Source organism: Crinia signifera, chromosome 8 (assembly GCF_055691185.1).
Source record: "Crinia signifera chromosome 8, ASM5569118v1, whole genome shotgun sequence".
In the NCBI taxonomy this organism is placed as follows: domain Eukaryota; kingdom Metazoa; phylum Chordata; class Amphibia; order Anura; family Myobatrachidae; genus Crinia; species Crinia signifera.
In genome coordinates, this window is record NC_139224.1 from 100,903,228 (window position 1) to 100,914,316 (window position 11,089).

The 11,089-nt window shown below is 41.7% G+C and overlaps 1 protein-coding gene across 4 annotated transcripts in view; it reads right to left on the bottom strand.

Annotated features, from left to right (window-relative positions):
- CRB1 (crumbs cell polarity complex component 1) overlaps positions 1 to 10,607 on the bottom strand; it is a 124,807-nt gene extending 114,200 nt beyond the window's left edge. For 2 of the 4 annotated variants that reach the window (XR_014454430.1, XM_083156884.1), the window contains exon 1: positions 10,332 to 10,607. Coding sequence is in view for 2 of the 4 variants with exons in the window: in XM_083156884.1 (XP_083013010.1) it covers positions 10,332 to 10,404 (73 nt within the window). In the remaining 2 variants the exon portion in view is untranslated. Of the gene's footprint in view, positions 1 to 9,081; positions 9,100 to 10,331 lie in introns of those variants that run through there. The other 2 variants (XM_083156885.1, XM_083156886.1) reach the window with 2 other exon arrangements.
- Between the last annotated feature and the right edge of the window lie 482 nt (positions 10,608 to 11,089).

An 11,089-nucleotide genomic window follows, 5' to 3' on the forward strand; every position in this document is an offset into this window, starting at 1 on the left:
CAATGTGGAAAATGGAATTGCTGTAAGAAGGGGATCGCAGTTGAAGTGGCTGCAAGATGAAGAATTCTATTGCTTTAATCACACAAATTCTGAACCAATCATACATGCACTTAAAGCACAGTATGACTTTTGTTGCAAGGGTCACATAACATAAAGCAATCTACCTAAGGTAATCCATGTCCTACCTGGTGTTATGAATGAATGTTTGCGTGTGTTTATTAGTGTTTCTAGTATTTAAGGATCACATAATATTTAAGTCTGTAGCTTTAGTAACAGAGACAGACGGTGACCTAGATTATAGGAGCCCTTTCAGTGTTCCTTTGTCTTGTTTTTATCCCTTTGTCTCCCGGGCGGTGAAATAACTACCGATCAATAGGACACATGTCTCCTCATATGCACATTGCACAGACATCGCTCTCAAACCTTTACAGTTGAATGAATGGGTATAAAATCACCTCTTTGCCATCTTACACATATGTGTATTACATATTTTGTCTGCAATACTCAACAAATCCACACCTTTAATGTAGAGATGCACACAATCTATTTCAGTTCTATAGTGTATATGGGAAACTTTTTGTTTTTGTTTTTTATTTCCTCCTCTATTCATCCCACAATTTTGAACAAGGCATGGGCAGAACAACTTGTAGCCAATCAAATCATTAGAATATTCGCAGCAGCAGAGTATTTGTCAGCAGACAACTGTTTAGGGATATAACAAATAAGGGGATGTGCATGCAGCATTTCTAAATCCAACAGCATAGGAACACACCTAAGGCAGGGTTGCTGACTTTGTTATTCTCCTCTCCGGGAGAAGCCCCGTAGAGGAGAGTTTCAGCAGCTGCTCAGGGGCGGGGCTTAAGCATGACATCACTAAGCCCCGCCCCCATGATGGTAAAACAGCCGAATTAAGGGATCTCCGTGGAGGGGGCGGGGCTAAAATTACGCAATTGTGTCATTTTAGCTCCGCCCCTCCTCTGAGACCCGAGGATTCCGGCATTTTAATGCCGCGATCCGGGGGACAGCGGGGGTCCCCCCTGAATCCGGGAGGGTTGCCCACCCTTCCGGGTGGCCGGGAGGGGGACCCAATTTTCGGGAGACCTTACACAACACAAGATAAAAATGATGGGGTAGCCAAGCGTTAGATATTTTATTTTAAATATCCTTGTATTAGTAAACAACAAAAACAATTAAGACCCATATACACATTGGGCAATATTTTGCAGTTTTCTAAGCGATTTGCCTAGAAATTAAGCACAAATCGCTCCATGTGTACAGGCCATAGCGATGGCGATGCACGGTCCCATGTGTCTCCATCGCAGGCTCAGATATTTAGTGCTTGCACTAAATATCTAGTCAGATCACCAAGCTAGTACATAGAAAACACAGTGTTTAACAAACACAGCACAGCACATATCGCTATGTGTGTATGGGCGATCTAGCTAACTAGATTGTATAGCACACATGCTAAGCCGATATTGTCCCGTGTGTATGGGGCTTTAGTATTCAGATATCGAGAATTTCTTAGAAGAGGGAAGCCAGAGCTTTAAATCCTAAGCTTACCTGGAAACCAGAGAAACAAATCCTTGAAAGGGATCTTTATCCTCTGGCCCACATATGGTATGTATTTCTTGCAGCCACTATCAAGCTTTTAGATTATACCTGAAAGTGAAATCAGAAGGAAAAAATCCTCACAGCGTTTACAAAATATGACATAAATAAGTCTTTTAAAATACAACTTCCATAATAAAGAATGGCACACTAGAATACCCCTTTCAGTTCACACCTAATTATTGGGTTCATGCCGGTTTGTTGCCGGTTCGACCCTGTAATAGTTGTGATCTGAAAGAGCTACCGGGTCCAGCAAACTGGCATCAACCCAGCATTAAGAACTGGTAAAAAAGCAGGGTTCTTTCGGTTCGTTGCCAGGTTGCTGTGCAGTGTGAACGAGTTAATCGGGTCGAGTGACCCGGTTCCCATTCCCACTGATGAAGGAGGCAGTGCTTGGAGCCGTGTCAGCTTCAAGTGCTGCCTTCTCCACCACCCCCGATGCTGCTCCGCCACTCTGCATGCCATCAGTGAACCGGCATGGTCGCATCAGAACTGAACCGTTTCAAAGTCCCGGTGGGACCCTGTACTTTGCGGGGTATGCCGCAACATCCCCTAGGATATTAGATGACTGTCTCCTCAAATAATGCATTTTGGAGGCTTGTCCTTTGTTAAGGTGTATAGTGGTCCTTCCACGACACTCTATAAATACTCTACCTAAGTCATGTGGTGAAGGTAACTAAGGGGTCCATTTATTAACATGTTTTACTAAAATAACGAGAAAAGGGTTGTTTTCATACCATTTGAGCATTATTTTAGTATCATCTGAATGCATTAAAGGACTTATTGAGCAGTTTTTATGAAAAATAGTGGGAAATGCCATCTGGCCAAATTTACAGGAAAAATATGTAAAAATAAATTACATTGAGCCCTGAGATAATAACACCAGTTACAACTGGCGAATCACAGGGCTCACTTGTGAATTGGGGCTTCTGCAGAGCTTTCTCTGCCCCTAGGCAGGGCCAGTGTGATCAACTGTGTATTTCAGATGGACACACAAACGGATCACTAGGTGAACTAAAAATTCTTAAATAAATCAAATGAAAAAATGTATACTCACCTACCCAGGGACTAGTGATTGCTGCTCTCATTCTTCCAGGATCATGCTGCTCTGTGACCCCGGAGCAATAAAGTGATTCCGCAAAGCAGCATTTGCAGGAAGCCCCAAAGACCAGCAGCGCTGTAAGAGCTGATCCGCGGATGGTGAGTATAATCAGGGGAGCTGGGGGGGGGGGGGGTGCGGCACAGGGGATTGTCAAGACGGGGAGGGGGGTGCGCAACACATGATCACTTTAAAAGTAAAATACCCTGATAGTGCTGCGGAGACCCATCACAGGGACTCAGCTTTTTTTGCAAACACTGTCTTTGCATGCAATATTTGAGGTTGTGGATGGTTGTAAATTGGCCCTACAGTGATTTTTTGTATTTATCATTCTACATGATTTGATGCTCTTAACATATGTTTTCATTGATTGGCTATAAAGCTTTTATATTGTAAATTAATGTGGGAGGGATAATTGAGTTACATGCACCACAGGACTTAGGGTATTTACATAGTGCACTGTCATGGCAGTATAAGAAACTGTAAATAAATCCCTATACACTTTTACAAAGTACAAGCATCCAAAACGTATTGTTTGAGAAGACAGAAATCTGCTACCTCAGGGGACCTTAAGAAATAACACACCATGAGGCGGAGGTGACAATGTTTCTGCCTTATAGTGTGCCTTACTCAGTAAACCTTTTATTATGGAAGTTATATAAAAAAAAAAAAAACATCTTTATCTCATGTACAGTATTGTTAATAAACACTATGGGCCTTATTCTAGTTCACTCTTTCTGACAAAATCCTTCTTAGAGGGGCAAAACCATGTGCCTGCAGGGGAGCAGATGTAAAATGTGCAGAGAGAATAAGATTTTGGTGAGTTATTTTGTTTCTGTGCAGGGTAAATACTGACAGCTTTATTTTTACACTGCAATATAGATCACACCTTGAAGTAAAACCCCACCCAAATCTAATTATCTCTGCACAAGTAACGTCTGCCCCACCTGCAGTGCACATGGTTTCAGGGCCGGCGCTACCAACTCAGCAGCTCCTGCAAAGCAGGGAGGCGCCATGCTGAAAAGGCGCTGTCTCCCTCCCTGCTCTGCTAAAGCTGCCTTAGCCCTCACTGTCACCACCTCCTGCACGCCGCCCATGCAGGAGGCAGTGACACTTTTTAAATAATGGTCTGGGTTATGTGCCTAAAGGTGGCCAAACACGCTGCAATAGCAGCGTGCGATGCGCTTTCCCGCGGGCATCGCTTTGCACAGTACAAAAAGTATGTGCTGCATATACTTTTTGTACTGCTTTCGGATCACATCGCACACACATTGCATGCATGCCGTGCGATGCGATCTAGCCCATAACGTATGCGATTCTCGCAGCATGTATGGGCACCTTTAGTGCCTGCAACACTTTGCGGACACAGCACTGAGATGGTCTATGCATACATGTACATGCAGCAGAGATCTCCATAGGATCGCATGTTGCATACGCTCCCACAATCGGGCTGCAGCTTGTTGCAATGGTAATGTGAAAGGGCGCAAAATGTATGGTTTGCAGGAGGGCGCCGGACACCCTAGCACCGGCCCTGCATGGTTTAGTCCATCTAGGAAAGAATTTGTCAGGAAGAGTGAACCAAAATAACCCCCTATGAGAAGTCTTTCTGATTTCACTTTCAGGTACTATATAATCTATAAGCTTGATGTTAGCTGGTACCATATATGGACCAGATACTGTACCCTTAAAGATACCTTTCAAGCATTTTCCCTCTTCTAAATAAAAATTATCTATCTGAATACTAACTGTGGATGTTGTTTATTAATTATTGGAATAAAATATCCTATGCTTGGCTACCTCCAATTGTTTAGGAATGACAATATGATATGGCATTGGTTTTGTTAGACATACATTGATGGGGCCATCGTTTGTTCACAGTACCCCAATTGAAGAAAACCATTTACGAGAAAGCATTGAGCTCATCTCCGAAAATGGATTTTCCAGCAATTTCTATAAAAGAGTGATGGCTAACCTTGACACTCCAGCTGTTGTTGTGCAAGATGGAACCCGGCGGGGGTGCAGGTATCGGTATGACAAGCGAGGGGGTTGTGTGCAGGGGCCATTAGAATCATAGCTCTCACTAGCAATATCCTCCAGTGCCCCGCATGTAGAGTCAATGGAGGGCTTTACTAATGACCAGCTGGAACATACATGGTTAACTATATAGGGGTCAATTTACTAAAGCTTCTGAAAATGAAGAGGTCATGTTGACCATAGCAACCAATCACATTCTGTCAATCATTTTCTAGGCTGTAATAGAGAAATAAAAAACAGAATTGAATTGGTTACTATGGGCAACATCACTTCTTTTTATTTTTGGAAACTTTAGTAAATTTACTCCAAAGTGTTTACACACTAGATGATATGCACATAAATATCGATAACGATGGTCGTCATCATGCATATTCTGTGATTTATCATCTAGTCATTATGCTCCTTTAGTTACATTTATTTGCAAAGATATGATCAAGCCACCAGTCACTTCACGGCATTTCTGTAGTCATATGGTGGTCCTATCACTACATGATAACAGTACCTTCTTTTATTGCTACATGATAATTCCACATACATTCATATATATATATATATATAAACTGATTTACCACACCAGAAGTCACCCTAAAATGCTAAAAATGGCCTTAAAAGAACAAGAATGCCCTCCAACTTCTTGACTCTCAGAACAGTATACACAAAAATGGCAAGTTGATCAAATCAATTTATTAGTGCATTAGACAGACACATGCAATGCCACCCACCCATGACCCGCGGTCAACTTCATATGTGGCTGCCTGCCCATCGACAGCGCCTCCCAGTCCCAGCACCTTTTGTCCCGGTCACCTCTGGGGCTGACTAGTGTCTTCCTGCCAATAAAGCTCCTTATCTGTGTGGTCATCTCCAACTGCATCTCAACATGCCATTTTCATTACATTATTTATATCCTGGTTATACTTTTCTTAGAAGAACAAAATATCACTATATCTTCATAAACAAAATGTATAAAAAAAACAGAAGGTTGAGAATAAAATAACTATAGCAATCTCTGCACCACATAACCTCTTTTGGTACTTGTTTCCTAGCACGGCACCCATCGCATACCATGCCATAAGGTATGCGATGGTATGCGATGCGATATTCGGGTAAATGACCCGGAATGTACAATTAAATATTGCATCGCATGCCAGCAAATGGCATGCAATGCGATTTTTAATTGTACAACCACCCTGATGGGTGCTTACAATGTTAAATGCACCCCCATTGTCAACGCCACCCCCACTATCAATGCCAACCCGAAGCGTGGCGAGCGCAGCGAGCCCACGTGGGGCGGCGGTGCGCGTCCTCCGACCTTTTCATTCCCACTTTCCACGTCGATGTGGGGTTGATTTTAGATCGCTGAGCCCGAAGCGTGGCGAGAGCAGCGAGCCCCGCAAGGGGACACAGACTACAGTAATCCGCGTCCCCTTGCGGGGCATGCTGCGCTCGCCACACTATCTAACAGCAACTCCACGCTGACGTGGATAGTGGGGGTATGAAAAGGTCGGAGGACGCGTACCGCCGCCCCTCGCGGGCTCGCCACGCTTCGGGTTGGCATTGATAGTGGGGGTGGCGTTGACAATGGGGGTGCATTTAACATTGTAAGCACCCATCAGGGTGCTTGTACAATTAAAAGTCGCATTGCATGCATCGCATGCCGCTATATTGCATGTGATGTGATGCACTAAAATCGGGGGCGCCGTGCTAGGAAACAAGTACCCCTCTTTTCCATGCTATCAAAAAAAAAAGTTGTATACAGCTCCATCAGATCAATAAATGTTACTTTTTTTTTATCCTGTCACTATTTTATTTAGCGTTTTGTTTGATACAAGCAAAAACATAGAAACGTAGAATTCGACAGCAGATAACCACTTGGCCCATCTAATCTGCCCCTTTTTTAAACATGTTAACTCAAAACATATTTGATCCTTTTTTCTTTGTAAGGATATCAATATGCCTATCCCAAGCATGTTTAAATTACTCAACCAAGAAAAAATCTAAGATACAGTGCTGGGTATTTTCTGAAAAGAATTTATTACAAAAATGAATTAAATAATTTTTAATGAGTAAAAATATCTCACAATATACATTTCATATGAGAATTCTCATGAAATAAACTAATATATAAAGTTATAAAAAAATATTAAAAAAGAATGATTATGGATGATTCCAGCTAGCATTCTAGTGTATTATGGAGGATCAATTTTGTGTCCAAATCAACACCACTATATTATATTTACCAGACGATTAGGGTATCCTTGTTAAGGAAAAATTGCACAAAGTCCCAGTGATTTCCCAGTAATGGATTCCAAACGTCACTCAATAGTGAGACGATGCAGTTCTTAAGGTATGCCAATACCAAGCTTAGTAGCTGCAGAGTGGAACTGACTATTGGGATCCAAGATGATGGTAAAAACTGGTCCCGATGGAGTCTGGTATGATTTTCCAAGGGTTTGACTGGAAAGGTGTGAGGTATCCCTCCAAATGCAAGCTGGAACAGGAATGCTGTGGCTCAACGCATTTCGGCATGTTCACACTGCTTTATCGAACGTGTCCTACAACCTTTTCATACCCCCACTATCCACGTCGGTGTGGAGTTGATATTATATAGTGTGCCCGAAGCCCAAAGCTTGTCGAGCGCAGCGAGCCCCGCGAGGGGATGAGGATTACTTTACATGTATTCCGCATCCGCTCACCACACTTCGGGCTCGGTGGCTCGCTGCGATTGCCACACTATATAGAATCAACTCCACGGCGACGTGGATAGTGGGGGTGTGAAAAGGTTGGAGGACGTGTTCCGCCACTGCTCGCCACGCTTCAGGGTGGCGTGGATACAGGGGTCGATGCAAAACAATGCCAGAGGTGCTTACAATTGTAAGCACCCATCACATGTAATCTCATCACATGTCATAGTAAGCACCATCACATCTCATGGCATGGGTGGTTGTACAATGAAATATCGCATCGGATCGCATCGCATCAAATTTGGTGCCATGCCATCCTGTGCGATATTTCATTGTAAAACCACTCCTGTGCACTTAATATGGACATCGCATCACACGCATCGCACAGCACTATACACGGTACGTGGTGCTATTTCTCAACACAGAATAGCCCACTAAGCTATTTGCTTAGTGGGCGCAGTGCTAGGAAACAAGTACCTCAGCAGGATAGAGTTCCTGCCTCCCAGCAGCTCCTTAATTTTGACGCGTTGGTAACTAGTATTGAATAACTACATTTGTTTAGGTCTGTCTTGCACAAGTTTATGGGGGGTACTCAATTTCCCCCGATAAAACATTGGGAGCAAAAAACTGTAATATTTTGATATTTTTCCCAATATTTTGCCAATGTCTTTTATTGGGCAATATTATTGGATCGCCCAATAAAAGACACATTTTTACCCAAAAACACACAAGTCCAGTGAAACTTGTGAATTTTCGCCTAGCTGCAGCCCCATCAGGGGTTGCTTTTGGGGATTTTGCTTCCCCTGCCTGATGCAGGCAAAACAAATTTCTGATAAGACGCGGTTAACAGGATATTCTACCTAAATTAGAATTAGTATTTAGTGTTTGTTTGGACTAAAGCTAACATTAGCACCAAAAACAAAATTACTTATGCTTATTTATTCATTTGTTTTTATCTTTTCTGGGTAATAGGCACATCTTAATTGCCAGCATGTAAAATGCAAATTGTTATATTGGGAGTTACTCCAGTGTACAATCATGTGTATATGAATTATGTAAATATGTCTTGTTTGGAAGAAGTCCCTTATAAAAACAGAGAATTTCATGCCAAATTTGTATTCATTTATTGAGACTGGAGAAAAAAAACATAATATTGTCTGCAAAATTAGCATGGTTTTATTGGTCTATTAATCATGAAACATTTGAAGGATATTTAACACCTGTTTTCATGGGGTACACGTAAATATTAAACAGCCACCATCTCCGATATCTTCCACGGTCCCTCTATTTTAATCTGGAAATGCAGCTGTCTAGGGTTTTACCACATAAAATACCTGCCTCATCTGGATCCCTCATGGGTGGGATGAATGGTCCTTGCAATGGATTACCCAAAATGACTGACTCGTCTGGATCCCCCATGGGTGGCAAGAATTGTCCCTGCAACTAATGAATCCTTCAAAAGCAGAATCAAGACTTTCCTATTTACTTAAGCATTTTCTTAATGTTCCTTTAGCATATTTATTTTATTTATTTATTAACAGTTTTTTATATAGCGCAGCATATTCCGTTGAAAATTTACATAAAATGATTTCCATAGAGTGGACTCTCCAATATGCTTTAAGATGCATCTAACACCAAATTTGCCATTTTACTTACCTGGTCTTTCCCCTCCTCAAAGTCAGAGACTGCTCTATGCAGTTTTTCATCCCATGGATGAAAAACAGGAGGAGGCTTGGGAACAGGAAGACTAGGAGTTAACAAAGTTTTATCATTTTAGTCATGTTGATATATAAAGTATAAAGTTTTTCTTGACATAATATGCCCTATTCAGCTTAATTGCTGGACAACAAGATCTGCTTTTAATTTATTCAAGTGTGTGGTTGATAAATGTTGTTCATTGTTTAGGTGAACAAATGTATAACATGGGTTACAGTTACTTTTGTTGGCCAGTGACTGTAGTTTGCATTTCTTGTCTTATTGGCCAACAGCAAGAATTTTCTCCAGGATAAGGATATAAAATGAATGAACATTTGTGGACATTGGAAGACAATAGATGTGATACTATTTGGACCTATTCCCTTTAGATCATACATGTCTATACACAAATCACACTATTCCTGAAGAATAGCCCTAGAATCCTGAATAGAAAACTGTTGGTACCTACTCCCATAAACCACAACTGGCTGCAAGCCTCCTACAAAGTTGTAAATCTGCAAAATGCAGGGTACAAGGTGCAAATTTCTTTAGGGCGAATCTCATCATAGTAATGTCCACCGAATAGTCTTAAGAATCCCATACACTAGGACGACTCCATGGAGATTTGGTGACTTTTCATCCGATTCCAGCAAGAGATCGGCTGAAAAGTGTCGAAATTGCATATATTTGAGATCAGGTCCGATATGATGCGCGGTCCCACACCTATAAATATGCTTGTCTGGGACTGCATATACGATACAACATATGCAAAAGGACTGAATATGGTATATCGTATGCAGTCCTATCGTCTTCCTGGGTGGTTCAAGGGGGATCTGTCTAACATAGAAACATAGAATTTGATGGCAGATAAGAACCACTTGGCCCATCTAGCCTGCCCCTTTTTCTCTTGGAAAAGTTTCCCTAGTGTATGGTCACCTTTAAACTGTGAATACCATAATACTTGGCTTATATAAATGTCTGTATGCTAATTTTTCAGAGAGTTTTCCTTCCCAACACATTATCTAAGGATGCAAATACATTAAGCCTACTATTATCTGTTACTGTACTCTCTAGTTTAGAAATATTTATAATAAATAACATAAACATAATGGTTTACAGATATGAGGAACAGTGCATCCATCTAAATAGCACAGTGCTAAGGAATAAATTGTTTTCATCTAAAGTTCAATAAGAAAATCAATGGAACTCACATCTGATTTGGAATAACATCAGGGTAGATAAATAGAGACAGCGCATCCACAGGATCCTTGGCTGTTCCATCATCCAGCACTGCTATGTAGTTCTTCTCATATTACTCCATTCAGACACTGGGAGCCATATCTCGTACATATGCACAGAGCATCACTTCCACAGCACGCTCCCAGCAGCACAGGCACAGTCTGCTCTCATTGATAGCACAGCAAGGATGTTGGTACAAGAGGTCTGGGTGATGTATAAAACCTGGTGTTGATGATTGAAGATGCACGGAGTGGATTAAGGGGAGGGAAGGAGGGACTCTGTGTAGAGTAATACATTAATCATATTCTCTGCAGTCTAAACTGAAGGTGAGTTTTATTCAAGGATTTTCAATTCACAATCACATTATTGTAATATATGCTTTTTATTACTTAAAGCTATTTAACATAGAGAATGAGGCAGACCAAAAAATAAACAAAAATACACACATTAATAGCGAAAAATAGGAATAAGAAGAATCAGTCCTGTTTGCTAGCCATGTAATTGCAGCCTAGCAAACAGGAAAATGCAGCACGGCCATACACAACCCCCCAGGCCAACCGCCCCCCCCTCTCCCCCGCCCAAATCCACCTGTATGTGAACACATAACTTTGCAAGTGGCTGAATGGAGGAGAAATCATTCGATGGTTGCTTACCATCGAATGATTTATGCAGCCTTCACTCTGAAAAGTAACTCCATACTTACTTTTCAAATGCCCGCTGTCCGCCTGGA